We start from the raw sequence: 14,857 nt of genomic DNA, 5'->3' as shown, positions 1-14,857 counted from the left end.
TTCCAACACATGGTTTTCATAAGACGAATTCAGCACTTAGAACTTGAGTGTGCCTGCCCCGTGCGTGACTCCCGTCCACACGGCACTGTATCGTGGTCTCCATCTCTGTGACCGTAACTTATTTAATGCCGAATCGATGTCATCAGCAGGCCTGACTAATGAAACTGACTTCAGGCCCAAGCTGTGGTCTTGCTGAAGTCTAAACAGAGGGGGGCAAGAAAACCAATTTGCCTGAGCTAGAGAGAAATTTAATTTGGCGTTATCAGAGTGAGGAGAACCTTCGACCCAAGGAGGAGTGACAAAGAGCCTTTGTGTTTCTATTTTGGGGAAAAGGCAGAGAGGTTCTGCAAAATAATGCTTGAATGATAACATCAGGGTTTCCAAAAATTCTGATGACTTTAAGGATTTTCGTTCTCTCCATTCTCAGTTTGGGAAACAGTCCACCCCCTTTCCCTTTCCTCCAGAAACACGGCAAAACTGTGTTCTGAGGGGTGAGGTGTAAAGGCCCATTTTCCACCTGGCATATGCCTTTGTGTACTTCCTGGGAAGTTGCCAGGATGTCTCCCCACCCTCACCCCAGAAAGTTCCATGTTGTGACACTGTGTCACAGCGTTGGACCTCAGCGTGGTCGTGGTGTGACGGGTGTGACGAAGTGCCTTCCCATCCCGAAAGGGTGATGTTTTCTTGGCCGGAGAGGGTTTCCGACCTACTCACAAAAGGCTGGTGAGAGCCATTTAGGTGAACTCAGGGCCTTTCCATCCTGTGAAGGACAAGGTGGAGCCGGCGCCGCCTGGGAGGCCCTCCTGTGCTCACCTGCAGCTCACGGTCTCACGGGGCGCTTGTGGGGAGGCCGCCAAGGACGCAGAGCATGACGCCTGTGGACGCCAGCGTACTGTCAGAAGACAAGATAATACCACAGGGAACCCCTTCTGCTGAATGCCCTGTTTTCTAGCCGTAATGATGGGGTTTTTTTCAATGTGAAGAGAGGTGTAATTTTATCTTCCGTTTTAATATCCTCTTGCATGCAGGAAAACAAGCCAGTAGGCACCAGCATCTTGCAGCTGGTGGTGACAGACAGAGACTCCTTCCACAATGGGCCTCCTTTCTCCTTCTCAATTTTGTCGGGAAACGAAGAGGAGGAGTTCGTCTTGGACCTGCACGGGATCCTGCGGTCCGCCGTGGTCTTCAGGCACACGGAGTCCCCGGAGTACGTGCTGTGTGTCCAGGTACGGCCCTGTCCTCTGGCCGCGTCAGGCCGCCTTTCCCTTGTGCTGGTTTCTGCGCCCGTTGGATGGGTTTTCTTTGGTGAGCGAGTCAACATAATTCATTACCATGCAGGCATGTTCCCCTTTTAATCTCAATTTCAATTTCACACCAATAAAAGCGGCCTCTTTGTGTGAAATTGAACAGGAAGGAAGGGAAGCGTCATTGTTCAGAAGGGACATTCCCATAGTGTGTCAGGCAGACACTCGCTGGGCCGAAATCTGCATTCTCCGAATTCCTGGGCTTCTACCTGACCCTCAGAGACAGCTCATTGGTCAAGGCTTGCTGCACTATACCAAATAGAAGTTGCCACATTTCTCTACCTATCAGAGCTACCGATCTTTGTCCTAATGTGATTGAGGCATATCATGGGCTCTGCTTCTGAAGAGACCTTAGTTTGGTGAGTTGTCCCAGGGAGGCAGGAGGGGACCAAGCCCTCGGATGGCCATGGCCTCCCAACATCTCAGCTTCCCCAAGAGCGGTGGCCTGTGTAAAATGAAATAGGACAAAGAGGCAAAAGTGGCAGCTATGGGAAGAGTGTGGCTAGGAGCAAGAAGTGAGTCCCCAGGAATTAATTTGGCCCGTCCAAGATTTGGTTCCCATCTGTGAAACCAAGTGACTTTTTTTACTCACAGTTGCCACAGAGGGCAACCCAAGTCATTATTAATGGTAGCAATAATAACAATAATAATTATTTATATTTGGGTAGCATTTCACTGGGTTCATTACTTCTTTGGGTAAGTTATGGCTTACTCTGCTCCAAGAAACCTTCCAGATTAATGACTTTTTGCTCTGAGCATGTCAGTGAACGCTCCAGTTGCCTCCCACTCCTCCAACAATACTATGTAAATAATTTTATATCACAGTATAGGTACAAAGAGCAAGGAGAGATGTTTAGTGCTTTCCCACAGAAACTAGTATGGTTCCTTGCCTGCCCCCTCGTCCCTCCATCTTCAGACACCTCCCCTGGGGACCCAGTCCATGGGAATCTGCCCATCTCGGAAGCTCTACAGCACGGCCTACCACCGTGTGGCCCATGGAGTAGAGAGTAGGTTCTGCGTCTCAGACTTTGGGAACACCACAGAGAGCTTTCTCGTCCTCGTCCCTAAAGTTAAACTACCACCAAGTGCTGAGTTTCTGCCTTCATAAGGTCCCCGCGTGCATCAGTTACATTTCCTTTGTCCTTTCCCCACTTTACCCTGTACCGCCCCGTACGCTCACTGTTGCAGGAGCCCCCTAGGTGACTCCTCTGGCCTCAGCCTCATTCTTTTCTGATACATCCCTCCGCCCCTCCCAGGTTAATCATTCCACTTTGGTTATGTCAGTCCCCTAAACCAGGGGTCGATCAGCTACAGCCCCAGGACCACATCTTGGCCTCAGCTTGTTTTTATACATGAAATTTTACTGGAATGTGGCCTTACCCATTTGTTTACATATGCTCTGGCTGCTTCCACACTGGAAACATAGTTGATTAGTTGATAGAGATCATATAACCCCAAAGCCTGAAACGATTTCTTATCTAGCCCTTTACAGAATAGATGTGCCAACTCCTGCCCTGAGCTAAAGCCTCTGTGGCTCCCCAGTGCCTGAAAACTTGTGGTCTGCAGGCTGAACTCCAGGCCCATACTCTCCGATTTTGAATCTCAGAGTCCTTCGGCAGACATGGTTCTCCAGTCCCGCTCAGTCCACAGGCCCACTAATCTGTCACCTCACACCCAGCAGCTTCACACCTTTCTGTCACCTCTCTGCCCTCTGACGTTTGAGTGAGCAACCTCTGGCCTATGAAGTCCACACTCATCACTGTCCTTCGAGGCCCTCCACAGTTTGACTTCAAGGTCAACCTCATTTGCTAAACTTCCCTCCTCCTACATGGCTTTTCCCTGTCAGCATCTCTGGCTCCCATAGTTGATCACATTAACTCTGATGTACTAAGTACTTCCGGGGTCAGACCTGTGCCAAGCACTTTGCCATCACCGTGTCTTTTAATCCCCACAATACCAGAATCCTGTGAAGGAGGTACTACTCGTATACGCAGATGAAAGGTACAAAAATCGAAGTTCCGAAATATTAAGTCACTTCCTCAAGGCCAGAGTTCAGATTCAAACTCAGGTCTGTGTGATGCCCAGGTCCCTGCTTTTACACTGGCTTCCACCTACGAGGACATATCTCCTCCGCCCCCATCTGACCTGCAGAGTCCACCTTGTCCCTCCATCCTCAGACACCTCCCCTGGGGACCCAGTCCATGGGAATCTGAATCTGCCCATCTCGGAAGCTCTACAGCACGGCCTACCACCGTGTTGCCCATGGCAGGTGTTCAGCAAACATCTGCTGTCAGAGTGGTTCTTCTATCAATTCTTTTTTTTTTTTTTTTTAAGATTTTATTTATTTATTTGAGAGAGAGAGCAGAGCAAGAGAATGAGCACATGAGCAGGGAGGAAGGGCAGAGAGAGAGGGAGAAGCAGGCTCCCGCTTGAGCAGGGAACCTGACACGGGGCTCGATCCCAGGACCCTGGGATCATGACCTGAGCGGAAGGCAGACGCTTAACTGACTGAGCCACCCAGGCGCCCCTATCAATTCTTATATATAGAAGGAAGACAAAGTTTTTCTCAGGCTACCTATTTTTCCCTTTTCTGCCTCCCATTTTTTTAATTCTAAACCTTCATATTGTATAATTCATAGCTCATGGTATTTCTTGAATGTACAGAAAGGTGTTCCCTGGCCCAATCCAAAGGAAAGAATGCAAAGAGGGCAAAGATTACTCCTCCGAGTGAGAACGCCACTTTATGTGTGACGTTCCCCGGTGGCTTCTGTTCAAGAAGAAAACCAGGCCAGCATGTTGCAGGCCTATCAGATCTCACAGCACCCTCTGTCCCCCTTCCTGTTCACCCCCAACGGCTAGATTGTGCGGACACGTTTTATCGTCCATAACCGAGTGTACACGTGGGGACCGCAGGTGATAAATCACTCCTCTGCCTGCATCTCACATCTTCGGCATTTCGCCGAACAGGAGCAGGGGATGGAGGAAGAAGCAAATGCGGGTAAAGGAATAAACGTCTCCTCTCTGAGTTTTGTTGGTTTTTAAATGATTCTGCTTTTTCTGAGTTCCTTGCTTTTCTCCCTCTTGGTTGTTTTAGGCAAAAGACTCGGGCAAACCCCAGCAGGTCTCTCACTCCTACATCCACGTGCGGGTCATCGAGGAAAGTATCCACAAGCCCACGGCCATCCCCCTGGAGATTTACATTGTCACCATGGAGGACGATTTTCCCGGGGGGGTCATTGGGAAGATCCATGCCACAGATCAAGACATGTATGACGTGCTCACGTTTGCCCTGAAATCGGAGCAGAAAAGCTTGTTCAAAGTGAACAGTCACGACGGGAAGATCATCGCCCTGGGGGGCCTGGACAGCGGCAAGTATGTGCTGAACGTGTCCGTGAGCGATGGCCGCTTCCAGGTGCCCATCGATGTGGTCGTGCACGTGGAGCAGCTGGTGCATGAGATGCTGCAGAACACCGTCACCATCCGCTTTGAGAACGTGTCCCCCGAGGACTTCGTGGGGCTGCACATGCATGGCTTCCGGCGCACCCTGCGCAACGCTGTGCTCACCCAGAAGCAGGACACCCTGCGCATCATCAGCATCCAGCCCGTGGCGGGGACCAACCAGCTGGACATGCTGTTTGCCGTGGAAATGCACAGCAGCGAGTTCTACAAGCCAGCCTACCTGATCCAGAAGCTGTCCAATGCCAGGAGACATCTGGAGAACGTCATGCGCATCTCAGCCATCCTGGAGAAAAACTGCTCAGGGCTGGACTGTCAGGAGCAGCACTGCGAGCAGGGCTTGTCCCTGGATTCCCACGCACTCCTGACCTACAGCACGGCGCGCATCAGCTTCGTGTGCCCGCGTTTCTACAGGAACGTGCGCTGCACCTGTAACGGTGAGTCTGGGTTTATTATGCACAACCCAAATAGGAATGTGAATCCCCACTGCTGGGGGTCCAAAATATACTGCGTTTGGACCACTCAAAAACAAGTTTTATAGGAATGAATAATCACTCAGAAGTTCTCCAGACAGACAGTAGCTGACACATTGTTTTGTCACTTTTCATGGTTATCAGTCATTCCAAAAAAAAAGACATATAACTACATTAGAAATAGGGAAGGTGAAGAGATATACAAAGTATGTTTCCAGTGATGTGTGTGGCAAATAAAAATAATTTTGAAGAAACATGATTAAAAAATGCTTTTTGGAATTTCAGAATCCTTTCTTCCTGTACTGCATCCTTTCCTTCTGCTTAATCCACTTCAATTTATGGTTTTCTGAGGGTAGATGGGTAGACTGCAGGGGCTGTGGCACGAATCTTGCCCCAAGACTAGCTGTAAGATAAGAAAACCAACTGAGCTGGAGTCAGAATGCTCAGCTTATAATCCTGCAGGGTTTATACTTAAACAGCTTTGTGGGGACCTGGGTGGCTCAGTCGTTAAGTGTCTGCCTTCGGCTCAGGTCATGGTGGGTCCTGGGATCCTGTAACGGTGAGTCTGGTTTGGAGTTCCCTCGCGCCGCCCATGATCTGAGTAGACCAGGCCGCCGTTCCTGATAAGCATGCATTTGTTCATTCGCTCATTCAGCAAAATGTTTACTGACCACCCAGGACGGGCCAAGCTACCATGAGAGATGCCGGGCCAGGGGTAAGCAAGACAAGGTGAGCCCCTCTTCCCATGGAGCGTACAGCTCACTGAGCAGCACAGACCAGCAGGCTAGCAGGAGCCCATGCATTAAGTATTGCTAGGGGAAGTACAAAATCCCGCAGGAGGACCCATCAAGAGGGAAGGTCTCCTGACGGGTTGGGATAAAGGATAAGTAGGAATCAGACGCATGGGAACAGGTAGGGGAGGAAGAACATTCCAGGCCAGAGGGCAGCTTGTATGAGGAAGGTCCAGAGTAGGAGAGAAGCCCACACCAGGGGAGTGGCAGAGATGTTCTGTCACTGGAAGGGGGGGGCAGGTGCATGATGACAGATGAGACCTGTGAGTGGGCCCAGGGTTCACACAAGGGCCATTAGCCAGGATGAAAATCGTAGAAATTGTCCCAAGGCAGGAGGAGCCGTGGTGGGCTGATGTGAAGTGAAGAAGTGACAGAATCAGCTCTGTCTTTCACAAAGAGTGTGTGCTGGCTGCAGAAGGGAACGGATTAGCAGGGGCCAGGCCAGAGGCAGGCCAACAAGTTAGGAAGCTACTGCTGAGGGTAAGGGCAGCTCGATTTGCTTCAGTGAAAAACGGGCCACTCGGAGGGATTCAGCCCTCAGAGCAGAGGAGATGGAATGGCTCAAGTCTGTTGATGTAACAAGAGTCCCTGAACCTTGACCTTTCCCGGTCAGAGGCCATAGCTGTCCAGAGTCCCATGGCCATGGTGGTCAGTGAGAAGTATTGCTCTCTGCCTTTTTTCCTCTCTGACACGTGGAGCCATAAATTCACTGCCCTCTTCCAAGAAAATTGCTCCCAGAGTTTTTCTAACCAGCATGAACTTGGCCCAAAGGGACTGTGGCCAGAAGAGAGGCCATTTGTAAAACATCCCTTTAGGTAATTGGGGACAGGAAGGGCCCCTGACCTCTTTCCCTTACAGAAAGTTCTTGGTTGCGGCTTGGAAAATAAGCTCATCAGAGCAGGGCTCCTGAGATCACCGGTGCCCCCCGCCCAGGGACCTTTTGACCTCCCTTGAGAAGCCTAGGAAGTGATGGCCCCTCACCCTGCTGTACCAGTGAATTCTGTGTCTTCATCAGGTAGATGCAGTGGTGTCTGGCCTGCTGAATATGTAAATTAGCTCCAAAGTAACTCAAAGCATGCAAGCTGGCAGATGCCACCAGCATGCAGGATTTATGAGTGCCTGCTGTCTGAGCTTTACCTAGATCTCCTTTGTGGGCAAACTGATTTATGCACCAAAGCTCAGCTAGAGCCTTCCTGCAGTGACTCACAGCGGGGTTCAAAAGAGGTTCACTGCAGGACAGGGCAGACCCTGCAGGAGAAACTAAACCAGCTAATTAATCCCTGTGCTCTGAGAACTCATTCCAGTCAGCAGACCTCTGTGGTAGCAGCAATGTGCTAGGCGCCAAAGCTTCAACGTGGAAAAGACACCGCCCGCCCCTGCCCTTAGTTAGAAGCTGGTTATTATGAGGTCAGCTTGTAAGTGCCTATTTGCAATAACCAGGTTATAATAAATGTTAGGGAGGAGAAAGGACAGGATCCCTGATATGGCCAGAGGGAGGCTTTCTGTGACATTTCTATACCACAGACCATCTGTGTCCTGGGTCTTGAGGGATGAGTACGAGTTCATCAGGAAGAGTCAGAGGAGGGCTGACTTGACAGAATTTCTCAAAAGAAGGAAATCAGAGAGGTGATTTTTGTTGGAGAGAGGGAGGTGTTTCATGAGACACTAATATTTTAAATGCAGTGAGTTTCGAGTTGGGGTCCCTGCCCAGGACTCCTGTTCTCTGGTCCCCATAAACCTTTTTATTCCCAGTAAACCCAGGAGGCTGAAAGCTTTTATTTATTTATTTATTTATTTATTTATTTATTTATTTATTTGAGAGAGAGAGAGAGAGAGCACAAGCAGGGAGAGCAGCAGAGGGAGAAGCAGACTCCCTGCTGAGCAAGGAGCCCGATGTGGGACTCCATCCCAGGACCCTGAGATCATGACCTGAGCCGAAGGCAGACGCTTGACTGACTGAGCCACCCAGGCGCCCCTGCCAGAAGCTTTTATGATTCAACCCCCAGACATCCCACAAAGAGGACTTCTTGGTTTGAAAAGTGAACAATTCCTCAAAGAAGGCTGTATGTGTAGATTCAGGCTCATCTTGGAGCTTCTTCTCACCTTCAAGTCACTCTTATAATTAAGCTGTAAAACAAAATACTGGATTTTAGTAGTAGAAAGACTTGGAAAGGTCATCTGGCCCAGTCCCATCTTCAGCAGGTGATGTACGACCATCTCCATTTGATGAATGTAGTAGCTCTGTGCCCTGCCCAGGGCTGTGTGGCTGGTGAGGGTGGCACGCGGATTCAATTCAGGCTCTTCTTGGGCCCCTCTTTTATTATCTGCATCTTAAGAATAGGGGCTTTTCCATTTCTTATGTGAATCACGACTCCAGTGCTATATGTAGGAATACTCAGATAGCCCCGTTTTCCCCGGCAGACTGCTGACCAGCATCACAGTACCATCACAGGACAGCCGAGGGGCTCCCAGACGCCAGCATGCATGCATGGGGCTTACCAGAAATGCCCACAACCAGCCCCACATGCAAATATAACGGTAAGATTCAGGTGAAGCTTAGGAGTCTATATACGTAGCCCTGGGTGATTCTAATGCTGGTAGTCAAGGAAAACAAACTTGGAGAAATCCCACAGCAAGATAAAATAGGAAAGATTTCCTGCAAGTTCAGGGGCAAACTCTTAGTTAGAAATAGAAATAGCTCTCACTTCTTTTCAAGCGTCCTCTAATGAAAATACAGTGAGGAACTGTTAAGGAAAGCAGTAGGCATTTTAGGCATTTTCTCATTTATTGGACAGAGAGGTAATTGAATTCAGTAATTGCCCCCCTTAAAACACACGCACACGTGTGTGTGCACACACATGCACAACTAGTATTGACTGCGCCTCGGTTTGCCCTGGGAGCTTGGCAGATACAATAAATGGACTTTTCCACCACTTGGTGGAATAATTACGATGATAAATAGAGGTAGCTGCCTATTCTGGATTGTGTAGCAATATTTATACAGATCTGGCCTTGATATGCTCCTCCCCACTTCCAACTCCTCTTTCTCTCCTGCACAGTTTTTTGGGTCCAATTAACAAAATTAGCATCTTGAACCAAAATGCTGACTTGCTTTGACAAAATGGAAGCAGACTTGAATTTTAGTGCCAAATAGGCTCATTAAATTCCAGCCACCATCGAGCATCATGTTTGAACTGAACTTCAAGAGATACAAAGTTCTGATGTCACGACATGACTCCTGGTAAACTTCACAAGTTTAGTGAACTTCAGCACTTCAGAAGAAAGCCTCACGCCAATTTAAATGAACAGGGAATGAAGGGTGCCCTGTGGGCTGTCCTTGATGCTCTGTCCTCTTGCTGACCCACTGGGCTGTGCTGATTATCCCTTTTGTAAAAATGTCATTGACTTTTCAAAAGTCCAATATAGGGGCGCCTGGGGGGCTCAGTCGTTAAGCGTCTGCCTTCAGCTCAGGTCATGATCCCGGGGTCCTGGGATCGAGTCCCGCATCGGGCTCCTTGCTCAGCGGGAAGCCTGCTTCTCCCTCTGCCGGCCACTCCCTCTGCTTGTGTTCCCTCTCGCCCTCTCTCTCTCTGACAAAAAATTAAAGTATTTAAAAAAGCAAAAACAAAAAACCAAAGTCTGTCATAAAAATCTATCAAAAAAAGAGCCCGTTGTCCAGGAGAATGGACTCCCTAGGAGGCCATCAGAGGTTAAGCCCAGGGTGTTGATGGTGGTGACAGCCAGAGCTGAAGGGAGCATCGGCCATGGGGGGCGCAGTGTGGGGCCAGGCAGAGTGTGAGCAACAGCTGCCCCACCCTCAACCATGGCCTACGGCGCTGTCACCAGAGTTCGCTCGGGGAAGGGAGAGCAACACTGCAGCACATCACTGAGGGCGATGCCCACTGAGCTAGCTCTGAAAGGGTGCCTAGAATCCGGCACGTGCTCTAGGCCGAGGAGCACGAGAGCCAAGGCCTGCAGGGGAGAAGCAGGGACAGGCTTAACAATGAACATTTACTGAGCGGTGACCAGTGACTGTGCTGTTTGTCCAACATACATAATTGCATTTAACCCTTCTAATAACCATAAAGACAGGGTATCATTAACTTTCCTCAGAAGTTAAGGAGACTAAGACTTGGGAAGCTCAGCGGACTTGCTCAAAGTCACAGAGCTACGCAAATGGCCGGCGCCATGATTCCCAGCGGGCAGCCTCAAGCATGGCGCCCTACTACTTCCGCACCTATGTGAAAGCACCGTCAAAGTTTCCAATCCAACCCCCACCCACGACAGACATCCCGTTAACTACATTCCTGGCACAGTAACTCAGCCGGCCTCACAACCTCCCAAGATGGACCGAGACAACCTTCTCCCTTCTAGTGCCCCATAATCCACCTCCTTGTAACGTCACCCAGCTCGTCCATTAGAGCCACCCAGAACCTGACCCAACTCCTCCTCTACAAGCTGCCCTCCAGATATTAAAGGGCAGTTGTTGTGACCCCTTGAATCCTCTTTCCCCACGCAAACCGCAGAAGTTCCTCTGCTCCGTGGCTGCAAACAGAAGCTATAAACAGTTGTAGGTGGTGTAGTTGGGGCACAGAGGAGGCCAAGGAGGGAGTCCTCAGTCCTGTTGGAGGAGCCCATGAGGGGCACTGCAGGCGGGGAGGCTTGTCCTCCTGGGTCTTTGCCAGGCAGGGGATGCACTGTCAGCGGAGAGAGCAGTGAAGAGAAACGCCCAGAGATCTGGGGCATCTGTTCATCTGCTCATTCACTCAGCAGTGATGTGGATACTTTGCCAGGCCCTGGGCAGGGTGCTGGAGGTATCGGGGTAGGTGAGGCTGCCATCGTCCCCGTCCTCAGGGAGCACGACGAGCCAGCATCATGCACTGACAAATGGCAAGGATGCTGAGGAGTCAGGATAGTCCTGGGGAGGATTACCAGGGGACAGGTAAATGGAGTCTGTGATAGGCAGCCATGGTAATGCACTTTTTTTTTTAAGATTTTATTTATTTATTTGAGAGAGAGAGCGTGAGAGAAAGAGATCAGGAGCAGGGGCAGAGGGTAGAGGAAGAAGCAGGCTCCCCGCTGAGCAGGGAGCCCGATGCACGGCTCGATTCCAGGACCCTGGGATCATGACCTGAGGCGAAAGGCAGACTTAACCGACTGAGTGACCCAGGTACCCCGGAAAACACTTCTAATAAACACCATAAAATAAAATGACGAAGGCTTCTGTGAATCAGTAAGACACTTAAAACTTAGCCTTGATGAGTTTTTAAAAAGCAGAGAAAAATCTGAGATTGGGTTTGCCTTGGGCTGGGGTTTGTTAAGGCTAACGCTCAGAGAAGAAAGCCAATAGTCCTCACCTCAAATAACCTTCAGTGTAGTCTCTGAATCCTAACCTGCAAACTGGAAAGTTTCCATTTTGCATTCATAACAGCTACGGCTCTGCAGATCTTCATCTCCAGTACACAAGTCCCAAAATGTCAGGAGAGGTTTAGAGGTGTCGACCCTGGCCATGACACCAGCTTCTCAACGTGTGGATCTTCCCTTACATATTCCACCCACACACAACTGCCCCAGAGAGGATGTCTTAAATGAAATTTAAGCTAAATCATCCAGAAAACATGGCTGAGCCAAGCAAACACCATTCCAGATGATTCTGTGCTTGTGGGAGAACCATAAAAGACCACTTCAAACCAAAAAGACCTCTGGAGAATATGTTTTAAAACTTCATGCAGGCCAAGAATTAAGAGGAAAGCTTATTGACTTGTGCAGCATTTGCTAAGACATGGCATCCTGGCAAAGTGTGTGAATTCAGGGTGTAGGATATTTACCATTAGTTATCAGATCCACAGTATAATGAGGCAGAAATGTACATGAAGAGGTTGAATCAGCTCCAAGTGATGGTGATAATAATGACAGGTAGATACTGATGTATTCGCTCAAGGCACAGACTTAATCCCGGGGGCTGCGGGAATGGCAGCGAGACCCTCCAAGACCCCAAGAGGATCACCGTTTCCCCTCTGTGCAGGTTCCAAAGCTCTGAAGCTGCTGCTCCAGTGAAATGTACGTTGTCAGCTCTGTAGAAAGTGGCCTAAATTTCCACCTGAGCAACGCTTCAGAATGTGGAAACCTTCTTTCGGAGAATAGCCACATCCTGTGCACCTTTCTCCCATGCGAGGCTGCATACAGGGCTGTCTAGAAAGACCACCTCCGCCCGAGACAAGGTGGCCAAGGGGCTGACCCCACAGGGGCCTGGGATGCTGATGAATAAAATGCCCCAGGCTTTAGCTTGTACCTCCCAGGCACACAGTATTTCATATCATCTATCAGTTTACAAATCACGAATTTGACCCAAAAAAAAACAGCAAGGAAAAGATTATAATTGAGTTCAGGTTTCTGCCATGGGACTGAGTCAAACTAGTGTCTCCAGTTTTGAGACCTTGTAATAATTTGTTTTTACTTTGTTTTTCCCTTTAAAAATTGCTTCCACGGGACGCCTGGGTGGCTCACTTGGTTAATCGTCTGCCTTGGGCTCAGGTCATGATCCCAGCGTCCTGGGCTTGAGTCCCAGTGAGGTTCCCTGCTCAGCAGGGAGCCTGCTTCTCCCTCTGCCCCTCCCCCTGCTTGTGTGCTCTCTCTCTCTCTCACACACACACACACAAATAATAAATAAAATCTTTAAAAAATAAAATAAAAATTGCTTTCACATACATTAGCCCATTTAATCCTCACAACTCTATGAACAGTTATTGTCCTCATTTTTCAGAAAAGGAAATCAAGACTCAGAGAAGTCAAGTGACCTGTTCAGAGCCACACAGTAAATAAGTGGAATAACTGATCAGAGCCAAGATCTAGGCCTGCAGCTTGTCACTGCAGATCCTTTCCTGTTATGATACATTAGCTTCTTGAGGGGACCTGGGCGTGGGGCACAGACTTTCTCTGCCTGCTCCGTGTTCTCGGAGTTGCTAAAAACATCCGATTCTTCTATCCTGCCACAACAAATAGCATTGGTCAGTTTGATAAAGTGGGCCCCCTCTGTCTTCATGCTAACTCTGGCACCAAACTGATGGATGCCTGGATATCAGAACATGTAGGTCTAGACCCTCCACCCCCCCAGTTGTCACTGATCACAGTGCAAGTTAATCAAACCTGGGTTATTTAATGATAGTTAATAAGATAAACTTCCTCCCAGAGGCCAATGGGACCTGACACTGTTTTCTCTTAACTATTACTATGATAAGGCACCGTCTGCCATCAGAAATATGAGCATTAACACACGCAAGCAGCCGAGCCACTCGCTATGTCTGGCTCATTCCCATTCCCATGAAACACAGGGTCTTTCAGACTCACAATAGTAGGTGTCTATACTTCCATGAGAGGGGGATGATATAAACGTGGGATTTCTAAAAACAAATTAACCTCTCAGCATCCATTTAAAGCACACTGGGTTTCATGTTGCTAGAGAATGTAGGGCTTTGGCTGGAAAGAGGCTTATTATTCCCAGGAAAGTGTCCCCAGGACCCAAACGTCTAGGTGTATCTGAGGTCAAAGGGCACACAACATTGTTCAGCGTTGGCATACAAAGGTCAAGTCCCTCTGACAACATATATGTCAGAAAGGACCTAATATCTTATCCTAATTAATAGGGAAGGAAAAACTACAGTATTGTACATGGGGAATATTTAGTTTGGGGAAACCTGTTTTTCGTAGCCAGAAGTCTTTCTCTGTTTGGAATAGACCGCATTTTGCGCACATGCTCACATCTGTCCCCAGCTAAGGACGACATTACATTTTACCCTGACCTCTGGATTCTAATCTGCCTTCCTGCTCTCTTGAGCCATGGGAGAGCGGACTGACCATGAGCAGAGTGAGCTGACAGAAGCAGCTGGAGTCTGAATGTTTACGACTGATTCCAGCCCGGGCTGAGACCTGGTGGGGGAGGCCCCGGAGGATTTTTAACGCATCAAGAGACAGATCACTTGCCAAGAACTGTTCCCTTTGCCTTAAAAAGCCTATTAAAAATAAAAAGAAAGAGAAATAAACCTATCAAAGTCAATGGCTGCTAGAATGACTAAAAATATAGTTATTATATATCTAATATGTATATTAATATTACTACTTTTTAAGTGCACATATTATAATACTTATACTAATGTATTTTTTTTTTACATATCCTCCAGCTAGAGTTTTTATAATGGGCACTGGATCTAACATAATCCATTAATTTAGTGGATGTAATTGTATGGGTTCTATGGTTATGACATGAGGAAAAAAGAAAAAGCTTTGAGTTTGAATCCCAGCTGCTGGTCTGAGTGGCTTTGGCTTTACCCCAAGATAAAAGAGATGGTGACAGAATAAGAAGCCTGTGCCAGCTACCAGGGCAGGGCTGATGGTAAGAGAAATGGTAAAAAAATGTGGATAAAAGGGAGAAGTACTCAAATGCTGTTTGTGTGTGTGTGTGTGTGTGTGTGTGTGTGTGTGTGTGTGTGTTTAGTGTTCCATGATTCATTGTTTGCATATAACACCCAGTGCTCCATGTAGAACATGCCCTCTTTAATACCCATCACCGGTCTAACCCATCCCCCCACTCCCTTCCCCTCTAGAACCCTCGGTTTGTTTCTCAGAGTCCATAGTCTCTCATGGTTCTTCTCCCCCTCCGATTTCCCCCCCTTTGAATCACAGATCTGTACCTCTGAAACAAATGATACATTATATGTTAAAAAAAAACGAAGAAGAAGAAGATAGCAGGAAGTCAAACACTGTTTTAATATGAAATACTGTGTTTAGTTTTTATTATATATGCTTACAGCTGTTTTTTTTTTTAATCTTACCATTA

At 48.3% G+C, this 14,857-nt stretch overlaps 1 protein-coding gene across 7 annotated transcripts in view; it reads left to right on the top strand.

The window, feature by feature from the left end:
- FAT3 (FAT atypical cadherin 3) overlaps positions 1-14,857 on the top strand; it is a 660,968-nt gene that overhangs the window by 604,448 nt on the left and 41,663 nt on the right. For all 7 annotated transcript variants that reach the window (XM_032426340.1, XM_032426344.1, XM_032426342.1 and 4 more), the window contains 2 exons: positions 1,029-1,226; positions 4,399-5,197. In XM_032426340.1, the coding sequence (XP_032282231.1) occupies positions 1,029-1,226; positions 4,399-5,197 (997 nt within the window). The remainder of the gene's footprint in view (positions 1-1,028; positions 1,227-4,398; positions 5,198-14,857) is intronic.

This window comes from Phoca vitulina, unplaced genomic scaffold (genome assembly GCF_004348235.1).
Source record: "Phoca vitulina isolate PV1807 unplaced genomic scaffold, GSC_HSeal_1.0 scaffold34, whole genome shotgun sequence".
Classification (NCBI taxonomy): Eukaryota; Metazoa; Chordata; class Mammalia; order Carnivora; family Phocidae; genus Phoca; species Phoca vitulina.
This window is presented reverse-complemented; position numbering and strand designations above follow the sequence as displayed.